Source organism: Cucurbita moschata, unplaced genomic scaffold (genome assembly GCF_002738365.1).
Source record: "Cucurbita moschata cultivar Rifu unplaced genomic scaffold, Cmos_1.0 Cmo_Scf00013, whole genome shotgun sequence".
Lineage (NCBI taxonomy): Eukaryota > Viridiplantae > Streptophyta > Magnoliopsida > Cucurbitales > Cucurbitaceae > Cucurbita > Cucurbita moschata.
This window is the reverse complement of record NW_019268529.1, coordinates 3,158,132-3,181,701: the sequence shown is the minus strand read 5'-3', so window position 1 is coordinate 3,181,701 and position 23,570 is coordinate 3,158,132. Positions and strand designations below refer to the sequence as shown.

The window sequence follows — 23,570 nt, the reverse complement described above, 5'->3', positions numbered from 1 at the left end:
ATAAGATTGAAATGGACTCACTTTCAGCATTAAATAGGAGTTGATTGAAAAAGAGCCCATGAAAATGGATTGTTTGCACCGAAGAAGTGCTTCAAGGAGTGAGCACACGTGTAATTTTTAGCATCTTCCTGTCTTCTCATGTCAAAAGGGTGTTCTAACAGACTAAACTCACCGCTAGCCGATATTGTCTGCTTTAACCCATTACACATCAAGTCAGCCTCACAATTTTGAAACACGTCTAGCCAGAGGTTTTCACACCCTTATAAGAAATGTTTTGTTCCCCCTTTTCAATTGATGTGAGATCTCACAATCCACCACCCTTAGGGGCCAGCGTCCTCACTGGCACAACACCCGATGTCTGGCTCTGATATTATTTGTAACAGCCCAAATTCACCGCTAGCAAATATTGTCTGTTTTGGCTCGTTTCGTATCGCCATCAGCCTCATGATTTTAAAACGCATCTATTAGGGAGAGATTTCCACACCCTTGTAAGAAATATTTTGTTCCCCTCACTAATCAACGTAGACCTCATAGTGGCTTCACAAGAAATGTCTAGACCAACATATGACTCAAAGGAGTATCGAGCTAGATGTAAAGACAAGGAAGCATTATCGGACTAGAGAGAAGCATCAATCGCAACAAATGTCTAGACCAACATATTCTCAAAAACCAAGCTGGATGTAAAGACAGAAGAATTAAGGACTATAGAGAAGCATCAATTCAGCCTTTGTGTTACCTCAATGATTAGTTGAATTAATGGACCAATGATGTAACACCAATAACGAGGTTACACAATATTCCATTTGTTCACAAACAATTCTTTAATGTTGATGAACCACACATTATCTGTAAATAATGCTAATCTAATTCATAATGAAAGTGGAGTTGGCCTAAAGCAACATCCACACAAACACAGGTTCACCAGACAGCCTAGGAATTAACAATCAAATCAGTTCATGGCAGACAGGAGGAACAGCTTTAGAAACATCAAAATAAACACAGCGAGAGAGAAATATCAGACTACCTCAAAATGCATATAATAAATACCCTCTGTCTATCTCAGGCTGAGAGTTCAGCTAGCATTTACATTCCAAATACCATCAAAGCTCGATATCACAGCTATGTACAATTTGCGGATTCTTCTAAAGCAAAATGGAAATAAGGAACGTGAGTGAAGTGAAGAACATCGCAGATTCTCTTTCAAACTATAGCTCAGCCGAAGATAAGATAATAAAAGATGGTGAACAACGAGTGAAGAATTAAAAGAACACCTACGATTACCTGGTCCCATGCTAACGAAGCTATTGTTTTATGTCAGATCTGTACAACTGTACTTTATAACCACGCAACTTCCAGATATTAGTTTAGTTTCTGTCAACCACCTCAGCAGGCAAGTTTAGATCAAAAAAGTTACCAGTAACAACGTCTGCTCTGGCACGCTTCCTAGAAGAGCATCCGTTCTCGTCGGAATTCAATCCAGACAAACGATCGCGTTCCGACAATCCTCCTGCATTTGTACCATCAGTAAAACTATAAAGCATATACATCAAGCAATGTGCAACGATCTTGATTTAGAGTTGTAGGTAATGAATGCAGATTTACAATAAGTGTAGAAAAGTACTCTCTACATTACCACTTGTACTACAGTCTGATGGAAGATATTTATCAATAGTAGTATTCGTTTTGCTGTTCCAACAAGCCGAAAGTTCCAGTGCTTTCTCGATTCCTTTCGACTTGTATGGAGCGATGTTGTGTATACCCAGTTCAAGAGAACCCAGAAGATCATTTTCAATGCAGTCATACCTGCATGAGATTAGTACATGAGTTCCAAGAGCTTAACGCACGTTTAGAAGAACAGAATTAACAGATTGTTCGAGTACGCTTACATCTTCTTGCAAAGGGTATCGGTGATAACGGACAGATTGATGACTTGCATCCTTATCTCCATTACCTTATCTTTGGCGTATTGATCAAACGGTTCCTCTAAGAACTTGGAGAGCTTCTCAACATTTGCCTCAAGTTGTTGTTGTTGGTCCTCAAATAGATGTTGCTTTATTTCCCTTTCCTCCTCGGTCATCTCGTCTTTGAATAGCTCGTCCCCGAACATATAGAATGCAAATGGGTAAGAATATGATAAAACCCGCCTTGATCTGAAAAGCCTATGAAGTCCATTGTTTACCCAACTAAAATCTCTCAGCATGGATTCCCTCTCTTCAGATATCGAAATCTTCTCTTGTATGGATTCCTTCAATTTGCTTTCCAGCTTACAAGAATCTGTATGAGCTTTGTATCGATTATGATAGTGCATATAGCGATACAAATCCCGTTTTGCTCTCTCGGCTTTTTGTGCTGATTCTTCTTTGTAACGCCCACAACTGTGACCAGAAATACTCGACCAAGTGTGTTCTCGACCGGTAGCTCCACCACACAGCCAACTGTACCAGAAGGATGGGAAGTAGAAACTTAGACACACTTGATAAAATGAAAAACATGGCCAGAAGAACAAATAGCTAGAACAAAAACAAACAGTGTAAACAAAATATATTGTAAAGAATAACAACTAGAAAAAGAAACAGAGTTCTACTATCAGAAACTTAAGTACTAAGCACTAAACGCTTGATTTTTATGAACTTAGTTCAAATTAGAAAGAGTTTAAGTTATTATTTGGTACGTTAAAGGAAACAATACCCATCTTTCACACTTCACACATCACTACCTTTATTTCCTTAGAACAGATTATGGAGAAACGTATTTTTACAGAATCTATAACTAACATAAGCTTAAAATGATTAAGCACAATGTATTGAACTTGTTCAGTTGAATGTCAACAAAAGATTAAGTGAAGTTTTAAGTATAAGAGATGGATTAGATATTACTAACTGATTAACTAACAACAATCCTCCATAGATTTCATTCCAAATGACTCAGATGTACGTCGAAACCATCCAATATACGTATACAAGAAAAGACAATTTTTCTTGATAATAAATTAGCAAAAGCCAACAAAGTCAAAATGAAAAAATAATAAAAAGAAATGTTGTTGTTGTTCTTTTTTCCAGACAAGGATTATCGAGCATACTAAGTATTTTGAGACCCCCAAAAGTGGTGAATTATTTCGAGTGTCAACGACTCGTAATTCAAAGAAAATAACAAAGAAGAAAACTGTTCTCAGAAAGAGACAGAAAGAGCATCAAATGGCTAGATTAATCAGAACATTTTCACTCCAAATGAAATGCAGAAAACTATTTATTCAAGACAGCTAAAACCCCGTATGCTTTCAAGAGAAGAATTTAGCTTCAGTTTCAACAATATATGACAGTGAGCTATCTGCCTCGATGTCTGGCAATATACGAAAGAGATATCGCTATCAGAAAGTTCGTTTTCAGGTCTTGTATTTAAGTAATTTTGAACAGAACGCTTCCGTCCAGGCTATAAATTTATCGAAAAAAAACCATAACAAAGAAAATGATTACAAAAATAGTAAGAACATACCAAAATGCTTGTCCACAGATGCAACTGACAAGGTTACAGCCACCATTCTTCTCGACGGGTTTGTGGCACTTTGGACAGGGTTTTGTATGTACTGTCATCCAGTTAACTGTTTCGGATTCATCTCGACATTTCTTAATCCAAAGTTCCCACATCAAACATGAACATGGTGAGTGAGCCTCTGATAAGCAACTGAAACAAAATTGAAGACCGCACGAACATTCTACTTCACAAAACTCATCATCCTCCACGCGTATAGCGTTACCACAGTGAGGGGTACTCGGACACCATTTGACTCTCTTGTTATCCTCAATGTACGATTCAAGAAGAAAACGATCAAATTTATTGGCAAGATCCGGATGCCTTTTACTAACTAGATTCCTAACAACAGCTTCATCGCAAATAGCGTTACATTTATGAGCCATGCATCTAATTCTCCGACTTTGACCCTCGTTTATTTTCACAATGAAATGTTCAGTCCAACCTGAAACACAAAAGTGTAGTAAATTTGATCTCAGAACAAATGTTTCAAGTTTTCAACGACATAACGAACAATAAAGCTCCGCCAATTATTAGTAAATTATACGCACAATTTAATTCTGCTCACAACCAACAATCACAGCCAATCTTTACAATATCAGTTCACAAGGCCATTGAAAAATATTTGTCTAAGTTTAAAGGGAAAAAAATGCTTACAGTTATTACAAAAGCAATGGCCACAGTCAACTCTAGTTGCATCATTGCCATGAACTTCCTCCATGCAGATATCACACATCACCATGGAAGAAGGCTCAGAGGAGCTAATACTTTGATTCTCAATCATAGTAACACCAGATGTAGCAAACAAATGATGTCTCCCTTTCTCCACAAGTACTGCAAACAAATTCTCTACATCCCATCGGTAATGAATGAGTAAGGTCCGAGCATGGTATTCCCTCAATGATAACATATCCATTACTCTACGCATATCCTCCTTCTACATGAAAACAAAACAATTCTAAAATCAAATTCAAACAACGAACAACAACCCAGCTAAACAATCAAACAATAAAACGAGATAAATGGTTCTAAACCTGTGCCGCAAGGAGACATTCCTTCGTAATAACCTGAAAACAGAAAACATGTTCTTCATAAGTATGGCCAATTAGAAAACCCATAAAATTCCGCCGTCCCATCATCACAAACTCAGAGAAAATCATAGAATGTTACGTTGTGATTCAACAAAAATCAATCGAGAAAAAACCTCTCCAAATTGAATCGAGAAAAGAGGAATTTCAACTTCCAATCCACAGAGAAAAGTAATCAAATCCAATTACAATCCACCTCCCAACCCGAACGCGTCGCGAGAAATAGAATACCTTAGTCGCAGAACTTTTAGGAATCCACTGAATTTCAGAGTCCTCGTTCTCGAGGCCGTGGAGAGATTCTCGATCGGAGTCATAGTAGTCTTCATCGCTGCTGATGCAGTCCTCCATTGAGAAATTGAAGAAAAGAAATTACAAACTGAAGTCAGATGGAAAAGGAAAGGGAAAGCTCAGTGGTTAATACAGGTAAGAACAAAAAGGAAAGGAAAAAAAAAACAGAACAAAACAATTGCTGACGAGATTCGATGAATAAATCGGATCCGGAGAATCGGGAAACGCCGGAGAACGTTTCCCTCCAGCGAGATCGTTGGAAAATCCGGCCAAGAGACTGAAAGGACAACGACTAATAGGAGTTGTTCCGATGAAATTAAAAATTAAAAAATATATATCATATATATATATATATTATAATATTTTGCTTTTTATCTGTCGGAATTTTGAATGCTTTAAATTATTTTATTAACTCAGTAAATTATGGAATTACTGCGATTCCCTTCCCTCTAATTATTGGGGTCGTAAGTGTGACATTTTTTTACCACTGCAAGTAAAAAAAAAGTGTTTCCGGTAAAAAAAATATTTTAACTTGTACTAACTAAAGAGCGTATTTAATTGGTGCTTAAAGGTCAATTTTTAAGGTTGGTTGGGTTGAATCTCGTCTAGAAAAGGAAGGTGTCCCAAATTTCTCTCGAGCCCAAACTAGGGCAATGTGTACTAAATTGAGTTGATAAAAATTTTGTGTAGATAAGTTTGAAATGAGAGTGATGGCCTTGACGATCGATCTACAAGAAAATGTCTGAGAATAAAGATTCATTAATTGAAAAAATAATCGAGTAAATAAACTATTATGTAAAATCAAACAAATTCATGTGAGCTTAGTTTCTATTTAATCATAAATTCGTGTTGTGATATTTAAATATGATATTATCTATTGAGATATAATATGATTTAAATATGATCGTAAAATTCAAATTTCTTATAAATATGACGTCTAAATTAATTAAATATATATTTGAATATCTTATGAAATTTAAATGAGATATTAGTATATATTTAATTAATTTAAAATTTATGATTATATTTATATCATAATTTAAATAAGATATTATATCTTAATCTATTAGATATTTAAATATATTATTTGTCAAAAATTCTACCAAAATCACTTTAAATAAGAGCCAAAATGCATTTCAATCTTTCTCTAAATTCCTTCTACAATCTCGGGGATAAAGCTTCCATAAGCCTTAATCTTATGTTCGAGTCATAACGAGAAAGATCTTGAAGAAAAACTTCTACTTCGTTAGAACACACCTAGGAGACTTGTACGAGGAACTTTATGTTAAGAATTGTTGGGAGGAAGTTCCGCGAATGATTATGGGTCTATAAATAAGGAATACATCTTGTTTATACGAGGTTTTTTTGGAAAAACCCAAAACAAAATGCTCAAAGTGGACAATATCTTACCAGTGTGGAGGGTGTGGGAACGCACAGAGGTATAATGTTTTTATATATATATATATATATATACTTTTAAATTTAATTAAAAGAAATAAAACAAAATATCCATGAACAAACAAAATAAAAAAACAAATGAAAGAATGTAATTAATTACATAGTACTAATCGAAATTAAGATGTTAATTAGGATGTTTTATAATCCTCTGCAAAACCACTGTCCTTGCTCTTGTAATGTCTTTGCTACACAAATCAGCTTGAACTCCCAAATCCTCAACGCTCTTCATGAACACATCTAGTTTCTTCTTCATCTCCTCCACTCCAACCTTTACAGCTTCCTCTTCGATGGCGAACTCCGCCTTCTCCAACATTCCCTCCATCTCCGTCTCGACCTTCCCGACCAGAACCCGAATGTTGTCCATGTCTTTGATCGCGATATACGTCCCGACCTGCATTGAGCTTATCACTTCCTTTTGCCCTTTCAATGCATTCTCATAGCTCCTCCATAAGGAATCAATCCACTTTCCCATGGAGCCTAGAGGAATGGAGGAAGCTGCTGATAACGCTGCCGTGACTGGCGGTGCTGCGATCACCGTTGCTACTACCGAGCAGATTAACACGGCGGCGAATGTGGCTGCGAATATCATGCTCGATAGCTTCCTCCATGTGTTGATGGACTTCAGCTTCTTGTCGAGCTTGTTCTTCTTCTGTTGAAGCTTCTCTAACATTACCTGTCGAAAAATGTTGAAAATTATTGAAATGAGTAAGTAATGATCACTATCTTTATTGATACGAGGTATTTTGGAAAAAAAATAAAAACAAAGCTACGAGAGCTTATGCTCAAAGTGACAATATCATAACATTATACAGAGTCGTGATTCCTAACATGGTATTAGAATCATGCCTTTAACTTAGTCATGTCAATAGAATCTTTGAGGGCCGAACAAAAAAGATGTGAGTCTCGAGTGTATAGTCAAAAGTGACTCAAGTGTCGAACAAATTATGTACTTTGATCGAGGGCTCCAGAAAAAGGAGTTGAGCCTCGATTAAGAGGAGGCTATTCAAGGGCTCCATAGGCCTCAAGGGAAGCACTATGGTGTACCATTTGTGAGGGTCGTACTTCCTAACATGGTATCAAAGTCATGCCCTTAACTTAGCCATGTTAATACCATTCTCAAGTGTCGAACAAATTGTGTACTTTGTTCGAGAGCTCCAGAGAAAGGAGTCGAGCCTTGATTAAGGAGAGATTGTTCAAAGGCTCTACAGGCCTCAAGGGAAGCTCTATGGTGTACCGTTGTGAAGGGTCGTGATTCCTAACATAATATCAGATTCATGCCCTTAACTTAGACATGTCAATAGAATCCTCAAATGTCGAACAAATGGTGTACTTTGGTTGATGGCTCCAGAGAAAGGAGTCGAGTCTCGATTAAGGAGAGGTCATTCAAGGGCTCCATAAGTCTCAAGGGAATCTCTATGGTATACCATGTATGGAGGGTCGTGGTTCCTAACATGATATCAAAGTCATGCTCTTAACTTAGCCAATACAATCCTCAAGTGTCAAACAAATTGTCTATTTTGTTCGAGAGCTCCAGAGAAAGGAGTCGAGCCTCGATTAATGAGACGTTTTTCAAGGACTCCATAGGCCTTAAGGAAAGCTAAATAGTGTACCATTGTGAAAGGTCGTGTTTCCTAACATGATATCAGAGCCATACCCTTAATTTAGTCGTGTCAATACAATCCTCAAGTGTCGAATAAATGGTATACTTTGTTCAAGGGCTCTAGAAAAAAGAGTCGAGCCTCGATTAAGGGATGGGCTATTCAAGGACTCTATAGGCCTCCATGGAAGCTCTATTCTACTTCGTTCGAGAGGAGAAGATTATTGAACATTAATGAAAGGAGTAGTCCCACATCGACGTCGTGGTTCCTAACCGAAACGATTTTTAAAGCGGAAATTGAGAGATTACCATTTGCTGTTTATAAACAGAGTGAAAGATGTTGAAGAACTCCTGAGTGAATGGATCAGCAGAGGCCTTAAAATTCCTCAATTCCTGCAAAGTTTTCACAAAACGATTCCGACCCACATGAGTTTCCTCCTCCTCGAACTGCCGCAGCGCCATTAAGATCAGCAACTGGCTGTCCCGAGCTCGTTTCAGGCAATTTTCCAGAGCAGTACAGAAATCAAGCGTCTGGAGGCTATTTTCAAAGTAATCTTCAACCAGCTCGAACACCTCCTGGCTCTTCCAAATATCCTTTTTGCATTGCAGGATGACTCGAACCACCTCCTGGTTCATTTCGAGGAGGCATTCCGTGACTTGTTTCAGGGAATCGAAGGACAGGGCTCGGACTTGAACGCCGCCGTCGTCGGCTAATGTGGTCAGCACTTGGTTGGCTCGGGCTTGGAGGGCTTTGTCGAAGGATCGGACATCGGCGTCGGCCACACAGGCGGCTTCGTAGGTGGTGAGGTCCTTGGCGGCGAGATTGATGGCGGCGGGTTGTTCGGCGGCGGTGGTGCTCCGTTTGGTGGCGTGGCTGTTTCCCATTGGAGGAAAGATTAGGAAGAAAATAGGAGAATTGAGAAGCAATGAATTGAGAAAGGATTTATAAACCGTTAAAGAAGCGAAGGAGAAAGAATGGCTTGCACGCATAATGAAAATGGAACAGAATGCTACGGCTGCGGACTGGGAGGGGGAAGCAATCTCTCTCCTCTTCTCTCTCTCTCTTACGTCATAATAACCAAGCATTTTAGAAGAAAAAAATAAATAAATTACTCACCATCCCGTCTCAATCAACTTACTTTAAATTTAGTTGATTCACGAGTTCTACTATGATGTCCCACATTGGTCGAGAGGAGAACAAAACAGGGTGTGGAAACAGTAGAAGTTGAACACCAACTCTTAATTATATGATTGGGGTTGGGTTCGTTATTTAATGGGAGGTGAAAAAATTGGCAGTTGAAACAGTGGGTCTAAAAACTGTCTCGACCCATCCCGACCCAATCTAACTCATGAACACTACTAAGCAGTTATCAAAATTAAATTTTCCTCACTTTGACATAGTCGATAGATTAGACGTTAGAATCTTCATTTTCACGGTATAATTTTAGAATTTCTATTTAGATATATTGTTGATCTCATCATGATAATTTGGTTAATTGTTACCAATTTATGTCTGTTCGAGTATTGTTCTGTGAATAAAATACGAATCATTTTATTATTAGAGAGTGACAAAAAAAAAAAAACATAGAGGTATTTAAAATTAATTTAAAAATAAAAGATGATGGTGATATTACATTTCACCAACTATGAAAGTGATTTATAATTACAAATAAACGTGACAAAATTTGAATTTATTTTCTTTCAATTAAAAAATAAATAAGAACACTATCGTCTAATCTCGTATTTTGAATATAGTAAAAATAATTTCTAGTTCACGTAAGTGTTTGTGTTCATTTCTTCTCTGGCTCGGTTAATATCAGTCATTGTCATAATTTAGGTTGTATATTATGTAAATGTATAACAAGTGGTATCACGATGTCAAGTTTTATTAAAAACTTGATTTGTTAGACGGTTCGTTTGTTGAGAACTCTTGGATGTGGTAACTGTGAAACACAGCGTACTATTTTTAGATCTCGTGCTAGTTTTATTATGGTAAGCTAAAATGTAGACGATCCTGATCCAAATGGACTTAGAAGAAGCGTTAATGGGAATTGCTAAGATACCGACATCATGGTCACAAGAAAGTAAAACAAAAATTAATAAGCTCGTGTTTCATAGTAAGGGTGTTTTGACGGTCGTGAGAGGAAAACAAAATTTTATCAAATCTCGTATGCATTACTTGATTCTACTATTCTAGGTCACGCCTTGACATTAGTCAATTTTCTAATTACATTTAAATATATGCAGCAAAATAATAAAAATAATAATAATAAAGATTTCAATTTCTCACTTGTATCATTAAAATAATATAATTATTAAAATTATATTATCAAAACTAAAATTATTTATTCATTATAATAAATCTCAACAACTCTAAACAAAAGCTGGAATAGCTCAGTTGGTTAGAGCGTGTGGCTGTTAACCACAAGGTCGGAGGTTCAAGCCCTCCTTCTAGCGGGGTTTTTTTTTTCTTTTTTATTGTTTTTTTCTTATTACGCCTGAAAAATATTTGAAATTATTCTTTTTATAATTTATAATAATTAATAAAATTGGGATGAATTTTATGGGTATTTATGTAAGGGAAAAGCTACAAAATTAATAATTGGAAAAATGGTATGAAATTCGTGAATTGGACGTATTTTTCATGTTATTTATTAATCATTGATTGCTTAAAATAATTTGAAAAAAAAATCAGAATTAATTAGGTAATTAAGAAAAATATTGAGTGAGAAACTCCAATACACTTTATAAAGAAGAATCTGCAAGTCATATAAATTTAGAGATATTAAATAATGATAATAATAATAATAAATCAAGGCATGTAAATTTTGATTAAGATAATGATTTGATATAATTTAATAATTATCTTGAAAATGACATAAATATTTGAAAAAAAATTTATAAAACCTTTATCACATGCTTATGAGAAAAACTGAATATTATTATTTCTTTCACGATATTCTAATCATAAAAAATATGAAAATAAATAAATAAATAAATAAAGTGCCGTATTATATGAAAATGCAATATATAATGTAAGGATTGTATAATAATTTTTAAAGTAACCAATAATTTAATAGACTAAAGATACATCCGCTCGTTTCTCGTTTTTTGAAACAACGTGGCGGGATGATGGTCTTCTAGTTAAACAAGCAATAAAAATAAAAATAAAAGACGAAACGAGAAATGGAGTAATTATTTAACGACTTTCTAACGTGTATGATTCAAAAACCTGATCGTTTTTTTTTCTCTCTCACTTAAACAACTTGATGTATTTTAAATAATTCCTTCTCTTAAAGGAAGCTAACAATCTAATAGATTGAAAGTTTCTTTTCTTAAACAAAATGATGTAATGATGATGTTTTAATTAAGCAGCAGTAATTATTTAATGAGAGTATAACGTGTATCTTTTAAATAACTTAATGTTTCTTATTTCGTTGTGTTTAAAGGACATGATGAGATGACAGTATTCTAATCAGACAAGCAAAAAAAACGCGGAACAAATAACTGAAGCAAACAAGAAGAGATACAAAACATTGAACGATTTATTTTATGGAAATTATGAAACTAATTTACTTTTCTATAATTTATTTGATTTAAAAAAAATTGTAAAAATTGATGCGAGGAATATTGTTATTGTGGACACAATATAAACATAATTAATTGATAAAGAAATATCAGAATGGTAAGACAAGCAAGAGAGGTGGACACGTGGCAATAGAATAGTGGTGGAAAATAATGATTAGGAAAAGTTTGGCCATAAATGATTCCCCAAATGGCAACAAAGATGATTCTTGTAAGTTGCTTTCTTTCTATTGCTTACGTCACTCAAAGTTTTCTTTTTTATTTTCTTCTCTTTATTTATTTCTCTCCATAGAATTAGCTTATTGAATTATATAAATTTTTTATATATATATAGTAAAGTCAAATTTGTTAAATATAAAGATAAATAATTCCAAAATCTAAAATGTTTTAATCAAATAATTATAATAATTAATATAAATATATATGTATATTAAATTAAATATATGATAGAATGTATTCTATATTTGAATAACATTTTCAAATAATTATACGTTATATATCAATAATGTAAATTTGTGTTTTAAACAAAGTTTAGAAAATAAAAAAAAAATTAAAAAAAGAATAAAGTAATAAGACAAATGTTTTTATTAAATTTTTCAAAAGTCAATAATGTTAGAAAAACGGGACTTGAAAGAAAAGCAAGAGGATGTGGACGTGAGGATTTGCGGGGCGGGCCGCCGCGTGCCCCGACACACCCGACTTTTCCCAGCCCGGAATGCCAATTTCATTTAAAATAAGAAAAAAAACAACAATTACGTGGCACTCGTCTATTGGTTATGCAAAAAGACTGCGAAATTAAATCATTTCCCATTCAATTTCTATGATTTTAAAAGTCATTTTGATAAAATCTTATAAATACTTCTAAAATTATAAAAACTAAATTCTAATTTGACTTTTTTTTTTTTGGTTATAAAATGTGGTGGTTGAAAATTGTTAGTATAAAAAAAATTGAGAAATTAGACAATTTCCGCACGTGGTAAAAAGAAAAAAAAAAGAATTTTATTTGTGAATCAAAATTAAAATTTAGAATAAAATAAATATTGATATGACATAAAAGATTAAATTATGCACATTTTAGAAAATTGAACAATCTTTAAATAGTAGACCTTGATGGTTCAAATATTGAGACATTTACATAAATAATATAATATTAATGTATTAAATTAGCATCATCATCAAAATTAAACCTGAATTAAAAAATAATAAATAACCCAAAATGGCAAAAATCATATTAATGCCATATTTGTAAAAATCCAAAAGTTAAAATCTTTTTTCTTATTTGAGAAGAAAAAAAAAACTAAATATAAAAGAAAATTAAAAAGTCCCAGAATAATTTGGTTAATCTCAACAAAATTGTCATCTCTCTCTAAATTAATTACTAACACTAAAGTATCCATAATTGTAGTATCAGCATCCAATATTGAAGAGAGAGCTCAAATAAAATTTAAAATTACGAAAAAATAAATCAAAATTAGAATAACTAATAAGCTCTGCACCTTACAGTGGTTTTGGTTACTTGTTGTATAGATGAACAGCAGTGAACATAATGAAGCCAGCCATCTGCACCACAATTCAATTCTTATTATCATTTTAAAACATGAAATTGCACATATATACAGAAATGGGTATTAAAAGAGGCAGGTATACCATTGAAAAGGCTGCTCCATAGTATGGATAAGCGGTAGGAATGAATCTTTCATATTCATTGTGCCTAAAGGGTCTCACTGGAATCTGCAATATTATGAGTGTTCACGAAACACAAGCCCATAAGCTTTCCTGACAATAATGTTATAGAACAATATGCATACACAACATGAAAGACTCCACCCATGTGCAGGTGCAGGCAGGCACACTCGAGTGAGGTTGCCCGACACTAAAAAGGTGCTAATGGTGTATACTGCATTCAAGCCTACGTTTAATGTAACAGTCCAAGCCCAAGCCCACCACTAGCAGATATTTTGTCCTCTTTGGACTTTCTCCTCAAGGTTTTATTAAAACGTGTCTGCTAGAGAGAGGTTTCCACACCCTTATAAAGAATGCTTTGTTCCCCTCTCCAATCGATATGGATGGATTTCCATCTTAAACAAAGTGCAATTGCCATAATTTCCAGAACCTACTTCTCGCTATAACAATGGGATCCAACAACTTGCTTATTCCCTAAATAATTAGAATGCATCAAGATAAAACTCGAACATTACCTGCTTTGATAGAGATAAGGCAGTGTATCCAGGTTTTTGATACTCGACCTTGAACTGGAATACTCCATATACATCCGGAACTTTAAAGGTAGTATAATAAAGACCCTACAAGAGAAAGAGAGAAAGTAGCTTTAAATAATAAGGTTCAATCGAATCCATACGTAAAATCAAACAAAAAACAATTACAGGAAAGAAATTTCTACCTTGTTGTCGGTTGATAAAGTTTTCAAAACATAGGGGCTCATCATGTAAAACTGCACCTGAACGTCGTCAGAGACATACGGCTCCCATGCCTTACCAGACCACTCGTAAATTTCAACGGAATATTCCTTTAAACGAAATTCAAAGGTCAGAAGAACTCAAGTATTTCCATTTCGTTCTGTATTTAGCCTTTCTGAAATTAGAATTACCAAATCATCATTAATCCTGTAAATTGCTGGTTCATCAGTTTCCCCAACTTTGTGATGCCTAACATTCACAGCCTAAAAAAAACAAGCGTCGATTTGTGGCGCAGAGGATAGAATTAGCATCTACAATCTGATTCTATAACAAACTCATACCCAGTAGAAAATGCAAAAATGTTAAAGTACTGCCTCACCTTAAGATGACCTCTCTCGTGGAAAACCCATTTGCTTAGTTCAATTGAAAACTGCTCGTTGCCTGACTTATCATACCTGTATCACAACATACTCTCTTCAACGAGTATCTTCAACAGTTCATAAGCATACTAGATACCAATAATTGCTACGTGATCTAAATTCTCATCAATGTTCATTAATAATTGATGCAGCTTCATAATTGTTTTCCACCGTCCATTAGATAATATTTTACATGTATATGATGGTTGCACAACTATGAAGGTTTTTATCAAGTAATACAATCTAGTTCAGGCATTTTCACTTACTTGGTTGGATGTCCAGCCTTCTGCACCCCAGATTTGAAAAATCTATAAACAAGAGGAAAAACTGTATTATTAAGAGATCCTGAGATAGATAAAGAAGGAATAAAGTTAGTTGCTGGTAATTAAGCTACAAGTGTTCCCTACCGGTTGCTAAACAAACTTAATGATCCAGAGATCAAAATCCGAGCATTGTTTCTTGCCTGTAACACAGAAAGAACGGTCAATTCTTTCTTTTTAAGGATAAGGAAAGAACTGTTGATTTTCTTTCTCTCTCCCTCTTTCATTGGTGATAAGAAAAATTATATTGTAGGTCTATGAAAGACAGAGGTACAAAGGATGGCTGGTAAGAAACTGTCCCAAATCAAAAGCCAAAAGAATTCACCCACTCAAAGAAATGGAGAATACAAAAACTCTTCATCTAGAGGCAAATAAACATTCTAAAATCTAGTTGGCCTTATTTTTAGAAGACACATCCACTAAATACTCATTTTAATTGACAAAAACATATGTACAAAACCAAAGATTGCAACAATACAGTAGTTGTACATCTTAAGAAATTTAAAAGGTTGCTCCCTGCCAGATGGATAAAATGAGAGACCTTACAGCTTTAGTAGACCAGAGGAAAACTTAGAACACAAAGCCAATAGAGTTCAATTTCATACTTGAACAACATCAGTTTAAAGAAATAATCCCAAGTATGTAAGTCAAGAAGTCCTTTCGGAAGCTCCAGCAACATTATCGTACACAATAAACATTATTGTGCCTATTCAATACTCCATCTTTTTGTTTATCAAAATGCTCCAGCAACATAGAAAAAAACCATTAAAGGAGATGCATAGAAAGAAAAGCAGGAACTTGATCAATAATAGACCTGTATGACTGAAACCAGAGAGATAGCAGATCCTTTTAGTTGTGGAGGGCTCAATAGCTTGGACTTTTGCTTCGCAGAATATGCTGAGGGAGATGCTGAGAGAGCTTTTAGCACCTGAAGAATAAAAGAAGAGAGGTTAATACATAAAAATGGTCATGCCAATCCAGAGTTATTAAGCATTAATAGAACCACATTCTATGAAGAAGTTGTAAAGTAAGGACTATCCAAGTATCTTACCAAGTTATTAACAGGATTTAAAGTATGGCCAATCCCCTGGAAAAGAACAGGAGCCTGTGTGGAACATTCATTCAGATAGTATTAGAAGTAAACCTTATAGTATCAATGACTGTTACAAACACAAAATAGAGTTAGTACCAAATGGGAGAAATCAAGACCAAAGTAAACAGAAATGCACTGATGAATGGCCAACACTCTCAGAAATTATGAGCAGCCATACATTAAGACACTAATTATGTGAATTATCAATGACTATTTTCTCCAAGCCAAGGAAAACTTTGAAGAAATTTCGATAATTAATAAAACCCCAACGAAAAGTTTATTCTAAAGGATGAAAAACCACTATCTTCCTACATGATAATCTTTCTAAAATTACTGAAGAATCTAACTTGCCTCAATCTTCTTGCTTCCCACAATTACATCAGACTTGATCAAATCGTCACTGGCAATCAATGTGTGATCTCCCTCTGTCTCTGATACTGCATAGCTGGTGTGGTCAATGACTACAGCAGCTGAATCCTTTGAAATAGTACTTTTCATGTAAGTGTACAGAAAAGAAACGGAGTTTTGATACGAACAATAAAACATAATCCATTTGCTCATGGAAATTATAAATATTATAACTTTTTAAAAAAGGTTCCATAGAATCTTCTTACGCTATAAAGAACAAATATCATACTGCTATGGATAAAAAGGTAATATATCCTAGATATCCACCAACCTCATCGAAATCAACACCACATTCAGTGGCAATTTCTCGGATCAAATCCGATGCATTAGAATCAGCAGCGAGAATAAGATCATGCCCCGAATCGACAAAATCCAGAATACCAGCAAGATCAACGGATCCCCCAAAACCTACAAAAACCCGAGAAATTAAAACGTAAACAATAATCACACCATCTATGCAATTCATTACGAATAATTCCGGCTAAGTCAAAAGATACAACCTCAAAATTAATAAATTCCAAACAACTGAAACCCTAATTGATACTGTCTCCAATTTCCAAGTAAAAATACAAGAATTCCAACACGAAACCATCAGAGATGGAAATGAACGAAGGCTTACGGTCAATTGTTGGTGCAAACAAGATCAATGCATCATAGAAATAGCGTCCATGTCTCTGCAAGGAGATCTTGGGGTCATCAGCGAGCTTGAAATCGAGGTCGAAACCACGAGACTGGAGGGACTTGAAGAACAAAGAATGGGTAGATTTGATGGCAAAATCGTCGAGTAAGACGAGGACTTTGCGATCTGTGGGATTCTCGGGGGAGAAGGCATAGCAAAGCAATGGAAGAACAGAGATTAGCGTCAAGACGACGAGGGATTTCGACATTGCGCTAGGGTTTTAGGAAGTGGCACAGTCCGAAGAGGAATCAGAGATCTTTTCTGCAGTCGTTCTGTGAAGACAAGAATAGTCTGCGGAAGAAGGGAGTATTTGAAGTATTGCCCCAATTCAAAGTATAATCACAAAAACGCCCAATACTTTGAAGAATTTGCCAAATCACCCCTCTATTTTAGAAAATCCTTTAACTCTCCCCCGACGTCCATTTAACTCGTAGAGTCGAGGCTCTGGCTCGAGTATTTTTGTGAATAATTTACCTAACGAGCTCCCTATTTTAGAAAATTGTTAACTCTCCTCATGTTTTATGTAGAGATGTCTATTTAATTCGTAGGTCCGAGAATCTGTCTTTTTAGGGGCTCATCACGAACGTGGTGAGGAAGGCTCGGAGAATGATGGAGGGAGCGGGGATAGTTAGACCCGTCATTATGGATAACAATATTTTAGTTGTCATTGGATAATTTTGGTCTTGAAATATAAGAATAATAACTACGGGAAGAATTATGCCTGGAATACACTCGAGAAACACACAGAAAGCCCAACCCAACCCTGAAACTAAGGAGAGAAGAGAGGAACTGGTTAATGATCAATTCCTTAGCCTCGACCTCCTAAATGGGCATATGTATTGCAAGTCCTTGGTCATGATGTCTCTATGTGGTTTGGTTTGGTTCTCGACTAACCTAATTCGAGAAAAATAGAAAAACTCGAGGTTATTTCCTATATAAGTATCTTTCTAAACCAACGAAGGGTAAGTTCGTTCTTATTTCCTAAACTCGTTACGCACACAATTCTTTGATCAAACGTAAAGTATTGAAGCTTGTGTGACAAACATGACACAGATATACAAGTAATTCTTATTTTGCCCGTCATGATTTCTCCCATCAAACAAATTCACTGTTACTATGTAAAGGTCAGTGAATTTTTCTTTGTCTCAAATTTTGACATGTACGTGGAAAAGAAGTCAAATTCATTGTCAAAATTGTGGTAGGGTCGAGGAGAATTCAAGTAACTTTCAGAAGACACGATAATTTTTACCCAAAAAAAAGTTTGAAACTTTAACCATTTTAACTTAGAAATTGGTGGATAATATATATATATATAATAATAATAATAATAATCTTATGAATTACCTAATTAATAGACAATTTAGAAATTGAATTCTAGTTTAAATAATTGTTGAAAGCATGTTTTATAACATATTTATAGACTAAAAAATTAGTTGTAATTCCAAATTAATTATTATGTTGAACAAAAACTATTATTAATTGATTTAAAAACATGGTTATTTATAGTTTAATTTATTGTTTAACTTAAAATCTAAATATATTTAAAATTTTCAAATTATAAACTTTGATAAAAAAAAAAAATTTATATATTATGTCTATTAATTAGAAAACATAGCAAAATTAACGTTAATTTAAAAACAAATCTTTAAATATTTTCGTTAAAAATGAGAAGCATAAATGGGATTGAAAGTCTAATCTTCGTTATTATTTTGTTTAAATAAGATACAAACTACTAATTAAATCCTATAAATAAGATTGATGTGAATATTTATCTGAAAAATGCTAACAAAGTTCCGAAAATAAAATAAAATATATTATCAATCAAATTCTAAAAATAAATAAATAAAAATCCTAACAGATTATAGCAATATAAAATATTTTCATAATAATAACTAAAAAAAATAAATAACAAAATTCTAAATTTTGATGGAAACAAAAATTCACAGGAGATACAGAATCAGATTCCTTTAAAACTCATCATTATTTTATTTTATTTTATCTAAAAAAAGGGAGTGAAAATGACTGCAACTGTACTAGAAAGGGACCAAGCTGGGAGGTATACTAAAAGGAAGAAAAGCTCAATGAAAATAGGAATTCGCGTCTTCAATCTTCTAATTAAATTCAACAAGCTGTCCACGAGCTTCATCGATTTTTGAACAACCCCCATCTGCCTTTGCAAAATTTCCCCTCGTTTTCCCCTTTCTTTACTGCCCTCTTCGTCAAAAGGACTCTGGTTCTCTGCATTTCCAGTCGCCCACACGCTCCATCGCCCCCTTTGGGACCTCTGTAAATGGCTGCCATGCTTCTGCTGCTCTCTGGTTTCTACATTTTCACTCTCTGATGGCTGTTTTTGGGGCTACGAAGAGGTTTGTTCATGGGTTTTGATTGTTTCTTGCTTTTGACAAAAGGGTTTCTCTTAACTTTTCTGAATTTCTGGGTTTCTTCTGAATCTGATCTGGTTTTGTTCTGTGGAGTTTGTGTGTTGTGGTTTTTCCACTTGGGTTCTGCTTGTTTTCGTTTTTTTGTTGAAATGTGAAGCTAATCTAATGCACCCACCACTTGATTTCTTTGCTAATTTGTTGTTCTTCCACGGTTAGGAATCACGGATCTCTACAATCGTATGATATTATCCACTTTGGTGTATTCCTTACTTATAAACCCATGATCATTCCTTAAGTTAGCCAAGGTAAGACTCTCTCTCAACAATTCTCCCCTCGATCGAAGTACAATATAGAGTCTCCCTCAGGTCTATGGAGCCTTTGAACAGCCTCCCCTTAATCGAGGCTCGACATCTTCTCTAGAGCCCTCGAACAATGTACACTCAAGAGTTTGAGTTCATAGCTTGGATCTTGACATAATCTGGTTGGATTTGGAATCATTAGGTGGAAGTTATGATGAATTTCGTAATGAATCATTCAGGATTCTTTAGCAGTGGATTTGAGTTTGAATGTTTATGTTTCCTTTACTTTTCATTTATATGGTCTGGCTTTGCTTGTGGAACTATACAAAGAATCTTGTGTTGAAAGATCCAAAAAGGGTTGAAAGATGGAGCTGAATTTGCCACTGGAGGGGACTCCTTGGATTTCCTCTAGTTTTCTTGGATCTACAGAGACCTTAGTCATGTCCTAGGTAGATAGTCGACCCGACATTGAAGTTCGAATAACCCAATTGACAGGACGGGGGCGTATAGGATTGTAGAGAGCTTGAGATATCATTAGATCTCAAGAAAAAGTGAATGATATAGCTTAATTGTAATGGTCCCTGTCCACTTCTCGCAGATATTGTCTTCTTTGGATTTTCCCTTTCAGGGTTTTCCTCAAGGTTTTAAAACACCTCTACTAGGGAGAGGCTTCCATACTTTATAAAGGAGAACGAGTTTTCCTCAAGGTTTTAAAACGCCTCTACTAGGGAGAGGCTTCCATACTTTATAAAGAATACTTCGTTCTCCTCTCCAACCGGGGCGTATAGGACAATGGAATGGGCAAAAGATCATAGAAAGCTTGAGGCATCATTAGATCTCAAGAAAAAGTGAATGCAATAGCCTAATTGTAATGACCCAAGCCTTCCGCTAGCAAATATTGTCCTCTTTGGACTTTCCCTCATGGTTTTTAAAACGCGTCTACTAGGAGAGGTTTCCACACCCTTATAAAGAATGCTTCGCTCTCCTCCCCGACTGATGTGTGATCTTACACTAATTATTGAAGAAGAAAGAACAGTAGAATTCTACTTTGTGGCACTTGCTTTCACTTGAAGGAAAAGGGCTCCTCGGGGCTCACCGAGATAGACCGAAAACGTCGGTCACGAGTTGTATGAATTGGGTTATACTACTATGTAGCTGTCTGTGGTGTCTTTCTGTCATGATTTCATACTTCGATAAAGAAATGAACTCAATATTATAACTTAATGAAGTAAAGTGTGTGCTTATGTTTCCAGAATTTACAGGCTGAGACTAAGAACCAATTGATTCGTGGTTTCACTATCAACCATGAAAGGAGGATCAGAGAATGGATGGCATTACTTTAAGTCTCTTCATTTTAGAGGTAAACCAGCCAACAATTTGTGCTTGCTTCAGACCTCTGCCAGTACTCCGGGCGAAACTCCGGTCTATCTCAACGTGTATGACTTAACACCTGCAAATGGCTACATCTACTGGGCTGGTCTCGGCATCTTTCACTCTGGCATAGAAGGTTGGTTAGTTTACTTCTCTTTCGTTCGTATATCTAAATCGTGAACGATGATTTTGTTCTCACTTTTTTGGACAAAGGATCTGTGTTGATCTTGTAGATGTTCTTAAGATTATGTTATATAAGTTGTAGCCATAAGTTATTATCTGTGTTAACAGTCTATGGGGTTGAATATGCGTTTGGAGCCCACGACTATCCTACGAGTGGTATCTTTGAGGTCGAACCTCGGACATGCCCTGGATTCAAGTTTAGGAAGTCGATTTATATCGGTACGACCTGCTTGGACCCAATCCAAGTAAGAGACTTTATGGAGTGTGAAGCTGCAAACTATCATGGCGATTCGTATCACTTGATTGTGAAGAATTGCAACCATTTCTGTGAGGATATATGCAGAAAGCTAACTGGGAAACGCATACCGAAATGGATAAATCGGCTTGCGAGATTAGGTACGTGCTTCGTCGTTTCCCTTGTCCAGAATACTTACGATGTCATGCTAGATCCTATGTGATTCTAAACCAGAAACACTCTTTGCAGGTTCCAAATGCAACTGCATACTCCCGAAAGCTCTCAAGGCCACAACCGTGCAACACGACCCGGGATTTGAGGGTGAAAAGAAAAGACTAAGAAGCGGTTTCGGTTGCTTATCCTCAATCTCTATGAATCAGAAGGAAGTTTCAATATCTTCACTGTTTCTACACTCTCACTATAAAGGCTGCCTACCTCCATGGGAACTGAAACGATCCAAAAGTTGGTCGTTCAAGTAAGGAGAAGACGACTTACCCCAACCCGAGCTTGCTTACAAGGTTTGTTCTTCGAGTTCTCGAGATAATAGCCATGGGAGCTGACTGGTTTGAGGTTTGAGGTTTGATAGCCAGAGGCTTTAATTTATCTCTTTCTTTTTCTCTCTTTTGTTTCTTAGTCTCTCAGAGGCTTTGTTCTAATCATTGACTGTTTCTTTTGGTAGAGCTTAGGAATCTTTCAATGTATATTAGCTGTTCTTCTTCCTCTCTTTGCTAATCATTGTTTTAGCAGAAGCTTCGTATTATGTTACGAGAGAGAACCTGTGAGATCCCACATTGATTAGAGAGTAGAACGAGTATCGGCAAAGACGCTAGACCCTGAACGAGAGTGGATTGTGAAATACCACATAGGTTAGGGAGGAGAACGAAACGTTTGTCAAACGAACACGACTTTCTACAATGGTATGATATTGTCCACTTTGAGCATAAGCTCTCATTGCTTTGCTTCGGGCTCCCCCAAAAGGCTTCATACCAATGGAGAGAGTATTCTTTGTTTATAAACTCATAATCATTCCCTAAATTAGCCGGAACTTTCATCATCCAACAATAATGTTCTTTACAAGGGTGTGGAAACTTCTCTATAGTAGACGCGTTTTAAAAACCTTGAGGGAAAATTCGAAAGGAAAACTCTAAAAAGGACAATATCTGCTAACGATGAACTAATGACTCGAGAAGGTATACCAATTAGATCGGCTCGAGATATCTAAAATCATAGCTAATTCAAACTTAGGAAAAGAATCTCTTCCAGCAGAGAAGAATATCAGATAGAAATTTATTAATCATTCATTACAGCTTTATGCTGAACATGATTTCATTCCTAATCCCACCAATATTTTATGCCAAATTCGTTCACACAGAATTTTTTTAGTAAATAAATTGAAATAATTAATTCACACATTTTTCTTTTTATAAAAAATATTTGATAAAGTCAACTGTACATTAAAAATAAAGCTCTAAATTATTCATATTGATTCCAGAATAAGATAACTATGTAACAAATTAAAAAGCTTATAGTAATTTCTCCGTCCGTCACTAAATTTACAATTTGTTCATTCTTCTAATAACGAGTTTTTCAACATGCAAACAATCTGAATAGAAATCTTTTAGACTGAAGTAGGAACAAAATCCAACTAGGGTTGTACACGGGTTAGGTTGGAGAAATCTTTTATACTAAATCGAAATTTCAAGTTGGTTAGGTTGGTGACTCGAGTAATCGATCACAATCCACCTAACCCAACTCTCTATTTATGGATTAGGTTAGGTTGAGTTGTCGGGTTGTTTTTTTTTAATAATTTAAAAGAATTTACTTATCTACGATACATGTTACGTTAACAACTAAAATATCATAAAACTCAAATATTAAACATTCACAAGTCAATGCATCATTAACATCGATTACAAATGTCAAATATTCTTAATCTTCTTATCATCTTAAAAGTTGAGTAGGGTTGAGTTTGGAAGGTTGTAATCCTATTTTCAAGTTCGACCTAAAAAAAATATCAACCCGTAAACTAGCTCAAATTTTTTATTTTCAAAAAATTCAATTCAACCACAAAAAAAAAAATCTAACCCAATCCAACATTTAACGTGTCCTCCTGATCCGTTTAGGGTTTAGGGTTATGGATTGAGTTTTTTTTTTTTTTTTTTTTTTTTTTTTTTTTTTTTTTTTTTTTTTTTTTTTTTTTTTTTTTTTTTTTTTTTTTTTT

At 35.1% G+C, this 23,570-nt stretch overlaps 4 protein-coding genes and 1 non-coding gene across 5 annotated transcripts; 2 read left to right on the top strand and 3 right to left on the bottom strand.

Annotated features, from left to right (window-relative positions):
• Positions 1-1,006: 1,006 nt before the first annotated feature.
• LOC111451128 (probable E3 ubiquitin-protein ligase ARI2) lies at positions 1,007-5,230 on the bottom strand. Its single transcript, XM_023091413.1, has 7 exons — positions 4,848-5,230; positions 4,563-4,595; positions 4,186-4,465; positions 3,493-3,973; positions 1,887-2,435; positions 1,634-1,803; positions 1,007-1,507 (listed from the first exon to the last, which is right to left on the bottom strand). Exons 1-7 carry the CDS (start codon positions 4,962-4,964, stop codon positions 1,365-1,367), a joined length of 1,773 nt encoding a protein of 590 aa, XP_022947181.1. The 5' UTR covers positions 4,965-5,230; the 3' UTR covers positions 1,007-1,364.
• A 1,161-nt stretch (positions 5,231-6,391) lies between these two features.
• LOC111451129 (UPF0496 protein At4g34320-like) lies at positions 6,392-8,911 on the bottom strand. Its single transcript, XM_023091415.1, has 2 exons — positions 8,269-8,911; positions 6,392-7,035 (listed from the first exon to the last, which is right to left on the bottom strand). Exons 1-2 carry the CDS (start codon positions 8,842-8,844, stop codon positions 6,487-6,489), a joined length of 1,125 nt encoding a protein of 374 aa, XP_022947183.1. The 5' UTR covers positions 8,845-8,911; the 3' UTR covers positions 6,392-6,486.
• A 1,431-nt stretch (positions 8,912-10,342) lies between these two features.
• Positions 10,343-10,416, top strand: TRNAN-GUU. Its single transcript has one exon. It is a non-coding gene; the product is annotated as a tRNA-Asn (tRNA).
• Positions 10,417-12,866: 2,450 nt separating this feature from the next.
• Positions 12,867-17,189, bottom strand: LOC111451786 (dolichyl-diphosphooligosaccharide--protein glycosyltransferase 48 kDa subunit-like). Its single transcript, XM_023092331.1, has 13 exons — positions 16,821-17,189; positions 16,473-16,609; positions 16,145-16,270; positions 15,752-15,805; positions 15,515-15,628; positions 14,788-14,843; positions 14,647-14,688; positions 14,341-14,416; positions 14,153-14,224; positions 13,946-14,071; positions 13,743-13,847; positions 13,192-13,275; positions 12,867-13,104 (listed from the first exon to the last, which is right to left on the bottom strand). The coding sequence occupies exons 1-13, from the start codon at positions 17,086-17,088 to the stop codon at positions 13,057-13,059; spliced, it is 1,308 nt and encodes a 435-aa protein (XP_022948099.1). The 5' UTR covers positions 17,089-17,189; the 3' UTR covers positions 12,867-13,056.
• A 1,655-nt stretch (positions 17,190-18,844) lies between these two features.
• On the top strand, positions 18,845-22,080 carry LOC111451838 (deSI-like protein At4g17486). The gene is made up of 4 exons (XM_023092419.1): positions 18,845-19,246; positions 20,814-21,067; positions 21,223-21,510; positions 21,599-22,080. Exons 2-4 carry the CDS (start codon positions 20,866-20,868, stop codon positions 21,826-21,828), a joined length of 720 nt encoding a protein of 239 aa, XP_022948187.1. The 5' UTR covers positions 18,845-19,246; positions 20,814-20,865; the 3' UTR covers positions 21,829-22,080.
• The last annotated feature ends 1,490 nt before the right edge of the window (positions 22,081-23,570 follow it).

What these genes read in the sequence shown, in the direction of transcription:
- LOC111451838 (XM_023092419.1), top strand. Translation starts at nt 20,866, where the DNA reads ATGAAAGGAGGATCAGAGAATGGATGGCATTACTTTAAGTCTCTTCAT. An exon ending in CTTTCACTCTGGCATAGAAG is followed by an intron (nt 21,068 to 21,222) that starts GTTGGTTAGTTT and finishes CTGTGTTAACAG; the next exon opens with TCTATGGGGTTGAATATGCG. An exon ending in AAATCGGCTTGCGAGATTAG is followed by an intron (nt 21,511 to 21,598) that starts GTACGTGCTTCG and finishes CACTCTTTGCAG; the next exon opens with GTTCCAAATGCAACTGCATA.
- LOC111451786 (XM_023092331.1), bottom strand. Translation starts at nt 17,088, where the DNA reads ATGTCGAAATCCCTCGTCGTCTTGACGCTAATCTCTGTTCTTCCATTG. An exon ending in GTGGTGTTGATTTCGATGAG is followed by an intron (nt 16,271 to 16,472) that starts GTTGGTGGATAT and finishes ACTATTTCAAAG; the next exon opens with GATTCAGCTGCTGTAGTCAT. An exon ending in ATGGAGCAGCCTTTTCAATG is followed by an intron (nt 13,105 to 13,191) that starts GTATACCTGCCT and finishes ATTGTGGTGCAG; the next exon opens with ATGGCTGGCTTCATTATGTT.
- LOC111451129 (XM_023091415.1), bottom strand. Translation starts at nt 8,844, where the DNA reads ATGGGAAACAGCCACGCCACCAAACGGAGCACCACCGCCGCCGAACAA. An exon ending in CTGTTTATAAACAGCAAATG is followed by an intron (nt 7,036 to 8,268) that starts GTAATCTCTCAA and finishes ATTTTTCGACAG; the next exon opens with GTAATGTTAGAGAAGCTTCA.
- LOC111451128 (XM_023091413.1), bottom strand. Translation starts at nt 4,964, where the DNA reads ATGGAGGACTGCATCAGCAGCGATGAAGACTACTATGACTCCGATCGA. An exon ending in CCATTGCTTTTGTAATAACT is followed by an intron (nt 3,974 to 4,185) that starts GTAAGCATTTTT and finishes TTTGTGTTTCAG; the next exon opens with GTTGGACTGAACATTTCATT. An exon ending in ATCTGTGGACAAGCATTTTG is followed by an intron (nt 2,436 to 3,492) that starts GTATGTTCTTAC and finishes CTTCTGGTACAG; the next exon opens with TTGGCTGTGTGGTGGAGCTA.